This window comes from Tigriopus californicus, chromosome 11, assembly GCF_007210705.1.
Source record: "Tigriopus californicus strain San Diego chromosome 11, Tcal_SD_v2.1, whole genome shotgun sequence".
In the NCBI taxonomy this organism is placed as follows: domain Eukaryota; kingdom Metazoa; phylum Arthropoda; class Copepoda; order Harpacticoida; family Harpacticidae; genus Tigriopus; species Tigriopus californicus.
In genome coordinates, this window is record NC_081450.1 from 4672987 (window position 1) to 4687293 (window position 14307).

General features: G+C 36.6%; 1 protein-coding gene across 1 annotated transcript; it reads right to left on the reverse strand.

The window, feature by feature from the left end:
- Positions 1–6302: 6302 nt before the first annotated feature.
- On the reverse strand, positions 6303–7057 carry LOC131890347 (uncharacterized). The gene is made up of 2 exons (XM_059239681.1): positions 6694–7057; positions 6303–6621 (listed from the first exon to the last, which is right to left on the reverse strand). The coding sequence occupies exons 1-2, from the start codon at positions 6700–6702 to the stop codon at positions 6313–6315; spliced, it is 318 nt and encodes a 105-aa protein (XP_059095664.1). The 5' UTR covers positions 6703–7057; the 3' UTR covers positions 6303–6312.
- Positions 7058–14307: the final 7250 nt, after the last annotated feature.

Sequence of the window (14307 nt, forward strand, 5' to 3'; positions counted from 1 at the left end):
CATCTCATCAGAAACTGAGATGTCACTCCATCAGGGCCAGGGGAGCTCGAGAGTCTCAAGTCCCTGATGGCCTCTAAAGCATCCTGATCTGTGACTACAAGATCATCTAAATGCTCAGCTTGACAAGCCTTGCCAGTCCCAACAAACTCATCAATAGAGCAAGATGTCTTGGCATATGAGCAAACACTTAACCAGATAATATAACCACCGTGATTAGGTATGTGGGCTTGCACCGGATTTTGTCAACACATGGGGGGGTGGGGGGTTGCTGTCGTTAAATTGCCTGGCTTGATAAGAAATTAAGTACCTCATAACAAAACCTTCTGGAGACTCATCTTTTATGAATGGTATTGAATGATCCTTATCACTAAGCCACAAAGAAGAAAAGTCTGTGCCAGACCTTTATCAATAAAAATTTATTAAATATCACACGGTGCTTAAATTTATGTCAGGTAAGATTCTTCTGCATTTTTAGAAAGAAAGGACATCGCTAAAGGCTTTTCCGTGAGAAAAGCAATTCAAGCTCAGTGATGAATAGAGCTGCATGCAAAATTGTCTCTTCACTGTATTAATTTCCTTCAAGTTTGCGAAATTTGTCATGTTGGCACTCAAATTACCCGCTAACTGTGAGACAACGGCATTTTCTATAGTTTTCCGAGCGTTACTTTTGACCAACCTCAAAGTAATGACAAGAATAAGTAAGATTAGCAGAGAAAATTACGTAACACTGGCCAATTTATGGCCAATGTGCCGTCGTACAAAAGCAAAAACGACGGGTCCAACCCCGTTGTTCATGCAACTACTACTAAAGCTCTCTTACTTCCCGTCTCCTCCGGTGATTTCTTGTCCTACGAAGGTGATGAAAAATGTGGGGAGCAAGGAACCTTTTGGAATTATAAAAGTGAGCGTTGATCATTCTGAATCACATATCGAACTCGACCACTGGATAAGCACAACTGAGCGATTACACAAAAATAACCAAACACAAAAGCATCATGCAGAAGGTAGCCAGCCAACCTTGCAAAGATTTTTGCATCCCTTGAAGAACAACTTCCAACTCTCGTTTCTTATCAATTTTTCATATTTTGATTTTCGTTGCTCTTTTCGGCCTGAGCCTGGCCGCTCCTCAAGGAAATGAGGACTCCCAAATAGTGGAGGCTACCCAATACAACACCTTGACCCAAGAAACAATTGTTGAGCTGTACGAGGAACAAAGGCAAAGAGGAACTTGAGGGCGAGGATGGTAGAGAATTGGCTTCCCTGGACCAAGACAAAATGATCCTCCGCAATAAGCGATCTGCCGAGGCTCGCCCTTTCTTCTTCCGTCCTTTGTTTGGATTTGGTCGACGTAATTTCGGATTTGGCCGCGGATATCAACGAGGATACTTCCACTGAAACTGTAGAAGAACTATCCATTTAAACATTTGCTGACAAACCAATAAAAAAGTACAAACTATGAACTAATTACGTTGAGTTTTTCATGTACTATCTATGAATGAAATATTTCCTTATGGAAATTTACATTTTGTATATTTATTAAAATGTTCATGGGTTTGATCATATACATAGATGATGAATTAAAAGACGTCGAATATCTCCTTTCTAAGAAACCTTCATTTTTTGCACAAAAACTGTAGGACAGACATATTTCTTTAGAACAAGAAATGATGGAGCTGCGAGCTGAAATTAAAATGATTAATGGCATCTTTATCAGAAAGGGGAACGAAGGGTTAAAACCGTTTTTTTTTCAACTAGCTTTTATGAAGAACTTTGATCGTCTTTTAATTTACAGGCATGCATTCATGTAACAAATTCATCATGCATTGAAATTCACAAGCTTTTGGCATCAATTTTTATTACGATTTCAGTTAAATTTCGGTGGTCCCATTTAAGCAGATACTTTTGATTCATTACAGCGATCGAGGAAAAAATTTGGTTCTCTTGGGCAAACTATTATTTTTGATCATCTCAAAACGATGCCAAATATGATTTTTTTTTCGTCCCAAAAGTGCAAAACTTTATAATTAATATAGAGAACCGTCATATTTATGAATTTCAATTTAAATCAATAATGATGGCTCTTCAAATGGGAACACAGGCTTTGGTCAGAAGTAATGAATAAATTATTCATAAAGTTAACTTTTAAGTTATGAAATTACCACTGCAAAAATAAATCTTACAGTCAATGCTGTCTATGCTGCTGTACCGTACATATAAAGTTAACTTTTAAGTTATGAAATTACCACTGCAAAAATAAATCTTACAGTCAATGCTGTCTATGACTAATCCGTTATAACCTAAAACAAAAGCGAAAATTTTGAGGTGGTTTTACTTTGTTAATGCCAATTTTAAGTAAGTTTGCAAAGTCATCAATGGGTCAACTGGGAACTTTGCATGCCACTTTTTTGCGGACTTCCTTACAGCCAAAGGGAATGGATTTCCCAATAGCGGTAGCTTACTCATTTTACTTAACTTTATTTTCATAGGTTTTCTGATCTACCAACAAATTAGAGTTGGCGGATCTGGACAGCCCTTAAGATTAGATCGATCCGGAATTTTGCTCATGAACTTTTACAAGCCTAACCCAAATCCTACCATAAAACCAGCACCTACATATTCTGTACGAATATTCGAGGCGAGCAATTTGAACAATGAAGGATCCTGTGAAAGAAGAAAGATGGACTTCATTGTTCTGATTAACTTGGATTCGCAAGGGCTTGAAAGCTCTGTATGAAGTCTATCTCGACTCTTGAAGAAAACAATGATGAGAAGTGTTTGGGGAAAATAGTTTATAGTTATAGAAATAGTTTTGAGAAAACGCTTTTCACTATATTGAAGCGTTGCCATCAAGTTCGTTAACATCTAGACAAAATATGTCAGAAGTTAACGCCAAAGCGAAGTAAACATCATGGAAACTAAAGCTCTGGAATGTTCTCGCCAGATTTGCTACTGAGGAAATTGGAAAGTAAAGCATCCAATTACAAATAATTATAAATTCGTCAACGAAGGAGCGTTTTTCACAGAAAAGAGGAGTATCTTCCAAGAAGTGAGGAATGATTTCCAAGAAAAGAAGAGTATCCACTCCTTAGAAGGAAAAGGAAGGGTGTCTGAGTTCGAAAAAAAGTACAAATATGAGGAGGAAAAAGTAGCCACACGAAGCTTGTAATTACTGATGTAACGATGCGAACCTTTTCAAGCCCGCTGGTTTGACATATAATGCATGTTTTAAGCCTGTTTGAGGCTAGCCAAGAAGTCGATGTTGGCAAGAAGACGAAAATCCAGGGTCGAAACGTGTCCAACATTACGATCACATGTGTCTTATCTATTAAGTTCAATGTCATGAAACCAACGCCCATTTCTTTCGCTTGACATTCAGTTTTTAGGTCTAGGTGTCATTTCTCCGTCTATTTTTTCAATCCAGTTTTTCGCCGCTCACGTTTGGCCAGGTTATTTTGCGCTGAGGAAGATGCTCTCCAACGATCTCTCTTCTTTGAAGGGCCGGCGAAAACAGGTTCAAGTACTCAACCAGTGTCCACCCCTAAAGGCATCTTCACCCCTCTTTGAGTCGGTCATTGTATACGTACTTTGAAAGTGGCCACCCCTCTGTAAATTGCTCAAAAATCGATGGATCTATAGAGCCCAAAAACATTGAAGAAATGTGAGTGACATATTTTGGGGGGCTGTTGTTCGATAAATTCCTCCCAATAGTCGATAAATGTTTTAAAACATTTGAAAATATGACTTTATTCTGACAAAGAGTCTAAGCAATAGCTCTTATGCAAACTCTAAGAGAAAGATCAAACACCCTGTAGGGCCTTTGAGGTCGATGGGGAAGCCATAGACAATGTAGGGACTATGGCCAACATACTTGGAGATCAGTTCTCTAGTATGTTTTCAACTCCACTGAGTTTAGGAGCAACATGTCTTTCTTTGTCAAAGAGACAAAAGGAACAACTTTCGTGAAATAAACATGTTTAAAAGTAGCTGAGATAAGAATGTAATATAACTTCTATTAAAAGTGCATCGTTGTCAAAAACGTAGCCAATCAGTATTAAACTTACTCTTAGTTATGTATTGACAAAAATTTCATAAACTTTTATTGAGCACATTCTTATTTATTACAACTTGAAAGTTGCGTTTTACACCTTAAAAGATCGAAAAATGGCCTAATTATGTTTTCTGTATTTCCAGGGCATATTGTTGTCCTTTTCAATAAAACGACAAGAAATAACATTTTTCCATTTCCTTTACGCTTCTTTAAAAGCTAAAAGTAGCAAAAAAGTCACTTAAAACTTACAAAACATGTAAAATTGCCTTTCATTTTAGTTTAACGTCAAAGTCTACGCTATTTTATCATGTTCCTAAAGTATTTGAACGATGCATGTGACAGTTCAATTTTCAAATTTGTTACTTTTTGCAGTAATGTACCAGCGATGTTTTCATTCAACATTAATGTAATTTTGTTAAAATTCAAGATCAAGCTTGATTAAAGTTGCGATAGCATCACTATTGTGAAATACTGAAATTAAGTAAGTTTTAAGTTATACTGCAAACTATTTCGGGTTTTTCTACCTGCTTCAAAAGAGTAAAATATTTTCATTTACATTTTAGGCATATATATTTCTTGGCAATTGCTTTAAGATATAACCGGAGCAATTTGTAGTCAAATTTGATGCAAATGCAATCTTTGAAAGCGTGATATAGATAAAGAATTTCCACTTTCATGGATTCACTATTCATACATCGTCGAAATCGAACTCTTTGTGTGGAGTCGAGGTAATCATGACTGACATTTGTAGTTGAAATCTGAATGGTTGACAATATTTCCAAACTCTGAAAAGAACCGCCAAATGCAATCCATTGCCATTCAAAAACGCTATATTGGCACATTACTAGGGCCGGCCAAAATTTGCAGATAAGCTTGGTCTTTTTTGACAGCAAATTTGCATAAGAAATCAACTGAATTTGCACAAAAAAGTGCAAATAAACTTTCTAAAATATAGGGACCAGCACGTTCTGGGGGTTGTAAGTACTACTTTTGCCTTCCTTATCAAGCAACACGTAGTTGAAAAGGAAAATTAAATCATAATATCTTCCAGCACTGGGATGCGAACCTGCTTTCCCTAAGGCGTAGAATCTTGCCAGATTCGTACATGCTACCTCCTAGGCTGATCAGCATTTTGCAAATCCTTAATATTTCGTGAAAAAATTAATCTCAGTTCATTAACACAAAAAACAATAACGTCAGAGTATAGCAAGTGTACTACGGAACAATTTTGTTATGAAAATTGAAGTTTTTAATTTTTTTGCAAGTAATAATTAGTCAATTCTTCCCAAATCAACCATCCATCTTATGACTATTTATCCCAAAAATCATAAAAATACGTCAAGATATGCCTGAATATTAATGGGGACGTTCATTACGCTAACAAAACTTTGAAATAGAGTGTCTGAAAAACTGCAATGATGAACGAGCCATCTAAGATGGATGCAATACAAAAGCAGGTGGTTGGTAATATGTCTGCAATCTATTTCATACCTAAGTATACTTTTTTTTAAAACAAAATCAGGTAGTAAAATTGCACATTTTTCCCTTTAATTGACCAGAATTCTTGAAAACTGTCATGAATTTTCACAAATATTGGCATTTTTGCTGATATCGCCGAAATTGCAGAAAGAATTGCAGAAAAATGTCAAACATTGTTGCTAAAATAGCAAAATTTGCAGATGCGATGAATTTGCAAAAAAAATCTCGGATGTGCAGTTTTTTTGCAAAATTTGCACAATTTGCAGGATGTAAGTTTTGGCCTGCCCTACACATTAAATTAAACACTGTCCGAGCTCTTGTTTTGAGTATAGCATTTGGGCTAATTTTTGAGTGGGTCAGAAGAAATATTCCTCAACCAAACCAACACAGTGCCACCAAAGGCTAAACCGTAGATAACAACATATTTTTTTGTTCTTTTGTTTTCTATGGGCTAAACTGACGCAAGCCAGACATAAACGAGTTATTTAAAGTGTGCAAGCAAGGAAAGTTTATGAAATCATGAGGGGATTCAAATTGAAATTGTCATGAAGATGGCAAGAGAGGGAGCAAGCCGCAGTTCACGCTAATATCCAAAAAAGTCCGGGTTACCTCGACTGTTTCATTAAGTGAACGGTCGCACCATATCTGTTTTAGTCTAGATATATGGATATTGGGAAAGTTTTTGAATTCCTATCTGTTAAACGACAAACAAATTGGTTCTGGCTTAACGAATGTATCTTAATATGACTTTGAGAAGTAAGGCGTGTTTTTGGTATTTTTATTATTCAGTGGAAATATCCTCGTCGATATCTACGGCCAAATCCAAAATTACGACGACCAAATCCAAACAAACGACGGAAGAAGAAAGGGCTGGCCTCGGCAGATCGCTTATTGCGGAGGATCATTTTGTCTTGGTCCAGGGGAGCCAATTCACCACCATCCTTGCCCTCAAGTTCGGTCTTGAGGAACTCGTACAACTCAACGATCGTCTCCTGGGTCAAGGCGTTGTATTGGGGAGCCTCCACTATCTGGGAGTTCTTATTATCTCGGATTGAGGCCAGGCTCAAGCCGAAAAGGGCAACGAAAATCAAAATCTGGAAAAGTTCATAAGAAATAAGTGTTGTGAACCGCTCTCCAAAGGGTGAGAGATCGAGAGATTGGTTTACCTTTTGCATGATGCTTGTGATCGTTGGGATTTCTTGATCAAAGTAGCTCGATTCGTATCCAATGACAGCACTTGTGGTACTGTTGAAATTCAATTTGATCCTCGTGCTTTTATAGCACTAGTTCTGGCAGGCTTTTCGTCGTCCGCCTTTTCTCCGTCCTTCTTTTCCATGGTTTAGAAAGGCCCAAATGAGGAATGGGAGAGGAGAACGAGCGGAGAACGAACGCAAGTTTCCAGCACTCTACCTATTGTACGTACTTCCTCAATCCAGATTCTTGGCGTTCAAGTCACCCTCACCGCTCTCCCCTGATTCAAAGTCAATTGACAATGGCGTAATATCATTGGATATTAGGAAGGCTCCATATTTCTTTTATTTTTCATTGTATAGGACTTTCCTAGTGAGTTACTATTTTGTTTTGTCCATCTATCGTCCGATCCTCCCATACATACACAAATGCTACTACATTCACTGACCTCTCCCAAAGATACGTCATCAATTGAAGACGTCATCATGCCACTCTCTCAAGGACGGGAAAAAAGTGTTCTTCTTCTTTCACCGTTCGACCGGTTTTTACCCTCAGGCTTTTCATTATCAACTTCCATTCTCAGGTCGAATTTGGAGTATCTTGATGCTCTAAACCTTGTTGCGTAACAATGGGTCAGTGGGCTTGTACCGGATTTCGTCGATTTTTGGTGCAAAAATGCTACTGGCTGAGGGTAAGCCTTATAGATTTTGCAACAGTTGACAGTTGACAAGTCAAACAAGGAAACAGAGGGCTTTGATTTTTTTTCTTCATTTGCTTCAATTTTGCGACAAGGTTACTAATTAGATTTTAAGGTAAAGTAAATTGAGCCTTGGTAAGTCAAGTCTTGTCTGAGTGACATAAAAATCACAATATTTCTGACCATAAAGTCTTTGATCACTCCTAAGAATGACCGATCCCAGTTGGAAACTGCAGTTCGGAATCTTATCCGAGAATTATCTTCAACGAACACTATTGTGCGAAACACTAGAGGTGAAACTTATGTAACACTGACCAAATCATTTCCAATGTACCGTCGTACAAAACCATAAACGAGGGGGTTGGCTAAACCTGTTGGGCAGAAAAAAGAGACTTTGTTGCAGTTGCCTGAACGTCTCCGATGGTTTCTTGTCCAACGAGGGTGAGGCAAAAGTGGGAAGCGAAGAACCTTGAGGAACTATAAAAGCAATCGTCGATCTCTCTGAAACACATATCGAACTCGACCACTGGATAGGCACAACTGAGCGATTACACAAAAATAACCAAACACAAAAGCCTCATGCAGAAGGTAGCCAGCCAACCATGCGAAGACTTTTGCATCCCTTAAAGAACATCATCGAACTCTTATTCTCATGAACTTTCCAGATTTTGATTTTCGTTGCTCTATTCGGCCAGAGTCTGGCCTCTCCTCAAGGGAATGAGGACTCCTAGATGGTAGAGGCTCCCCAATACAACGCTTTGACCCAAGAAACAATCTTTGAGCTGTACCAGTTCCTCAAGGGGGAATTTGAGGGCGAGGATGAAGGTGAATTGGCTCCCCAGAACCAAGACGAAATGATCCTCCGCAATAAGCGATCTGCTGAGGCCAGCCCTTTCTTCTTCCGTCGTTTGCTTGGATTTGGTCAAAGCAATTTCAGATATCGACGAGGATACTTCCACTGAAGAAATGAAAACCAAAAAAGTCACCCTGCTTTGTAAAACCATAAGAAAATACATACGTTAAGCCAATCGTAATAGCATTATAAATTTATACCATAAGATTATATGGCACATTTTGATGGTCTTTCCGCTTATTCTATCGACTCCTACACTTGCAGAGTTCTTCAATGAATTCACGGCATCATTGATCTCACTTCTAGTCATTGGACGGAAAGCAAAGCCATCAAGGATTGTTCCTCTGTGAAGAAGTAGTTTGTCCGTTGGCTTTGCATTTATTGTAGGGACAGTTCATTTGATTGTCATTATCTTGGAATCAAAGAAATTCACCAAACACTCTGCCATTTCGATTGGATTCTGGATCCTACTTTCAGCAACCCTCAAACATCATGGGTCTTGTTGGTTTGATTTGCCGTTTTCCTATTGATTAATCGTCAGGCACCTCCTTGTTCCACTTCTTGGGCAAACCATCGCTGGTATCTTGACGCACGCGCTTCCCACTTGTCTTGCTGAGTTTCTTTCTAAGCTCATTTCTTTCCCTTATGAGGTTCTTGGTTGCATTGGTCAATGATCCGTTATAACCATTAGGGAGCACAAAGACTGTGGCCTTCCTAGAGCCCAGGCCTTCCCATGAAACTTGCAATTTAACTTGGGTCAGAGTCCTCCTTCAAGTAATGCCCAGGAACGTCACTTTAATCTCGCAAAAACCGATCATTACCCACGTTCTTATAGCTGCGTTTCGCGAGTTTTGTTGGGGTTTTCGTCATAACGTGCTTCATCCTTGGAACAGTCAGAATCAAGGGACAATGGTTGCTAAACCCACTCACCCCTTTCACAACATTATCTTCTAATTGATAATTGAGGTAGACGTGATCAATGCTTGACTCACACAATATACAATCCTCCTGTTCTTGGATGAAAGTGTCCCTAACCTTGGAGATCTTTAAGATTGCACTGTAACAAAACTCCCTGTATTTGATCCCAGAGGGAGCGCAGTTGATAATCATTTGATCCCACACTATTTAGTGCAATGCTCATGTCCTCACCAAAAATGTAATGTGTTGCCTTATGAGGGACAGTTGATCCCTCTGAAGGGCAATGGACAGATCTCCATCCCGAGCTCTCAATTCACGATAGCTGAATCCCATCAAAATATTCTACTGTTTAAACTGTTATAACTCCAGCTATATGGTCGGGTCGAACTTTGACAAGTGGTGCAAGCATTTTGTTTACGAGATCCATAACACGTACTTTATTCTCTGTTACGATAGGAAAGATCAAATGGTACCCAACGTTTGTTGCAGCAATTTTCGTTAATGGTGGTATCTCTGTTCGACACATCGTGCATAACGTTCTGGTTTAAAAATATTTGGAAATCTTCTTCTTTTGTCCTCCATCCCCGCCATATGTTCAAGTACCCCAGGTATAACTTCGTTTGGGGGGCGTTTTCCAGCTGACGTCGAAATGGAAATCCCCTCGGGTCCAAAACTATCCACTATTTCTCCGTCCTGCAAGCTTTGGTTTCTATCGTTCGCTTCCTTGTGTAAAGCGATACATTTCTCCCGTTGAAGTTTAGTGAGGTGGTCCTGAATCGAGATTTTGGCCAAGTCACTTGTAAGGGTTCCTTCCCTCTTCTTCCTGATCCATTCCTTCATTATAGTTTGCTTCTCCAGGTTAGTTCCTGGTCAGACCACTATGCTACACTAATAGTATACCCCCCTCAAATATCAAGGCAAGAGGCACAGATCTCTACTATCAAACGAATGTATTATTTGTTTTCTGACATGTCATTATACAATTTTGAACTTTGGTAAGCATTGATTAGTGATAGTAATTTCGGCGTCCGTGGCTTCGATACCATGGTTGTAGTGGTTGCATAACCGTAATCATAATCCCGTCGACCAAAGAGCCAACGAAGGAAGAGGGACTGGCCTCGGCACTTCGCCTTTTACGGAGGACTTCCTTTCCAGATCAGCCTCCATGTCCTCACCCTCAAGCTCGCCCTGAGGAACTCGTATAATTCCACGATCTTGTCTTGAGTCAAGGTGTTGTATTCAAGAGCCTCCATAATTTGAGATGTGTCATCCTCTTGGGAAGAGGCCAGAGCCACGCCCATCAAGACGGTGAGGACCAAAACCTGTAAAGTCAAAATGAATGATGATTGGATATAACAATACATAGAGAACTTGTAATCAAGTTTCTTACGAATTTCATGATGATTTTGGAAAGGAGATTGGTTGTTGTCCAATAAATGCTGGATGTTGACTTGTTGATGGAATCTGTTTCAGCCCCGCTTTTTATATATGTGTCCAAGATGGAATGGACACCGGTCGGCAATCCTCCCCTCTTTGATTGCGTAAAAACCGAGCAATGCCGGCATGCATGCATGTATGCTTTTGAGGGAGAAACGCTCGGACACTCGAACGCTCATGATTTGGCGGAAAGTTGGTCGCAAACTTTCTCTGGAGCAAAGCCACCTCCTCGTAGTTTGTCGATTGATTTGCTAATAGCAATGCATCATTCTAGCTCATTCTTAGCTTCGTCAGAGAGCATTAAATTTTGGCAAAAACATCCATTTTAAATTTGAAACTTTGGATAAACTTATCATCCTTGGCACTCTTCCCTTTTTGGCCTTGAAAATATCGTTGGACGAGTTTAGTTCTAATACTATACATATCTTATACTTGATTCTTTCATAGTATGACATTGAGACGTTGTAGGCATGGTCAGTGAAAAAAGAATCAGAAGTCTTTGCAAATAAGGTTAGAAACTTGGGTTGCAAGGGGCGTTAAATTGATTGACACTTTGTATGTGTTCGAACTGTTAACTGTAGATGTACGTGGAAACATTGGAAATGATCCACCATCAAAAGTGTTAACTTTTCTGAAATTTAACTTTGAATGTATTTTATAAATTTGTTGCCTCATTTTTAATGTTACATTCAATATTGTATCGTTTTAGAAGTTACCTCTACTTACATGTCTAGCTTCTTAACTTTAAAGGTGGTGAAATATTGCGTGATTTATAAGAGGAAGCAAAATATATTGAACTGCAACTTTTCCTTTTGAGAACCTGTTAGAAATAAACTAAAACAAATTATGATGAAAATTTATCATCCTTGAAGCTCTTTTGGTTTTTCAAGGTTCTTTGGTAGACGTAATTACTTTAAAACCTAATAAGTTTATTGCTCATATATGTTTATGTTTAACTTTAGCACTTTCTCTTTGGTCTGGATGTTGTATTTCTAATTCCAAATCGTCATGTGTATTTCTTTAGTTTGATTGTATTGGTCCTTGACGGTTAGAATTTTTTTTTATTAGTGTATTGATTCCATTTTGTGTTAGATCAGTTTGTTGAGTTAATTTCTGTGTTTTTGTACTGTTTTCTTAGCTTACATATGTCCTTGATTCCTTGCTTTTCTCTGTCCTTTACTTCATGTTTAATATCTCTATCTTTGATTTGTATGTTTAGTTTGATGTGAAGTAGTTCGTTCATTCCTATTTTGCTCCGCTGTCCTGTATGTCAGAGAAATTGCATAGCCTTTTTAGTTCTTTTCTTTTTTCTTGGTCTCTTGATTTTGCTACTCATAGATAGTTCTCCTCACAGTGGTAAAATTATCCTTTAAAGTTTTGATGGAAATTCCAGTACATCTTGGCATTTTTCTCCTTCAGAAAATCATGGTGAAACATTTTGATTTTATTGTTTTATGAAATTCTAACCCACATAAAAAATTAAAAACTAAAAAACATCATCAAAACTAAAATTTTCAAAAACTACCCAATGTAAATTGGGACACATTTGGTTAGCTCTTGAATATAAATTATGATATCATCTATTTCACTGCTACTTAGTTACATCGGTTTTAGTGGTCCAAATTTCATCGTTTTTAGCCCCAAATGCCCGGTTATATGTTAATTCAATTTCCCTGGGACTGTACAGTGTTCATAGAAGGTACAGAAGGTATCCGATACTGTACGTCTTCAAAAGTGTCCATGAGCTTGGTCCCAACCCAGGATTTAGGGTCAATTCTAGTGACCGTAGAGGCTTAATGTGCGTTTTGAGAGCACCCTCAAGTCTCAAGAATCCTGGCTAGTTCGAACAATGAAGTCCAACTCTCTTCTTTCTCGTCTCCTTCATTGTTTAATTTGCTGCCTTCAAATAAATATTCGCAGGTCGTAATCGTGTTGATCCAGTCGCAGGATTTAAGTCAGACTTGAACAAATTTTAAGATAGTTTTCCAGATCAACCCTACATTCAAGGGACAACTCGGTCAGCCAAATTTAATTCGTTGGTAGACCTTATATCATATAAAGATTCAAAGGTAATAACTAGACGAATTATAACCTTTCATTTTATAGTACTGGGTATTACATTCTACGGTGTTCAAAAAGCCTATCAAGTTTCAGAGAAATTTCCAAACACAATTGGCATTTTTCTACTGATTTTGATACTACTTCAACCTCTACATTGGTCAAATCAGTCGACTTCTCAACTACTAGTGAGCCTGTTCATCAAAGCAGCCCTGGTTTCATTGACCAAGCAACTAAAGCCTCTTTGTATAATAAAGGGCTTATTGACTACGGAAGGATCTTCCCAGCAAAGACAAGTCCAAACAATGTCTAGTCTCTTTGCTGATTTTCCAAAATATAGCTTCCATCATGAATGCAGGACACGTGTGTTCAAAAAGCCCTATCAAGTTTCCAGAGAAATTCCAAACACAAATTGACATTTTTTTACCTCAAAAAGTCATAGGAAAAACTTTAACTTTATTGCTGTATGGAATTCTAGTCCACATAAAAAACTTACATATCTAAAAACATTATAAAAACTAAAATTTTCAAAAACCTACTCAATGTTAATTAGGAGCACACTATGTTGGATTTAGTGGTCCAAATTTCACTCGCTTTAGCCTCAAATGCCCGGTTATATGTTAATTCAATTTCCCAAAGAATTAATCAATTGTTCAGACTTGCAAAAGTAAAGATTATTTTGCCATTTCTTGCATATTTCAAATTAACTTAAAACATGTACAGCCATATCTAAAACCCTCAAAAAGGCAGATTTAAAAAAAAAATTCACAAAAAAAATTCACAAATATCGATGAAGCCTTAAAGAAGCTATTTTCAATCAGTTTCAACAAAGTCTTCAAGAAACGACAAAATCTATAACAAGTTTTGTTGTATGTATTATCTTCGTAATTCAGTGAATCATATGAATGTGCACATGATGATTGCTTAACACATTTTCAAAGGTTACACTTTTAGTGTGTTTTTAAGTGACATTATATAGCATTTTTAGCTATTGTGAGACTATGCAAATAAAGGAAAAATAATCTTTCATTTTTGCGATTGTGAAATTGATATGTAGTTTTTTTATGTGGGCTAGAATTTTCATAAGGCAATAAATCAAAATTGTTCCCATGATTATCTGAGGTGAAAAATAGCCAAGATTGTCTTGGGAAGTTCCATCAAACTTTAATTATTATTATTATATTATATAATTATTATTATTATTATATTATTATTATATTATTATTATTATTATTATTATTATTAATTATTATTATTATTATTATTATTATATATTATATTATTAATTATTATTATTATTATTATTATTATTATTATTATTATATTATTATTATTATTATTATTATTATTATTATTATATATATTATTTATTATAATTATTTATTATTATTTATTATTATTTTATTTTTATTATTATTATTATTATTATTTATTATTATTATTATTTTATATTATTATTATTATTATTTATTATTTATATTAATTATTATTATATTTATTATTATTATTATTCTTATTATTATCTATTATTATTTTATTATTATTTATTATTTTTTATTATTATATATTATTAATTATATTATTATTTATTAATTATATATTATTATTATATTATTATTATTATTA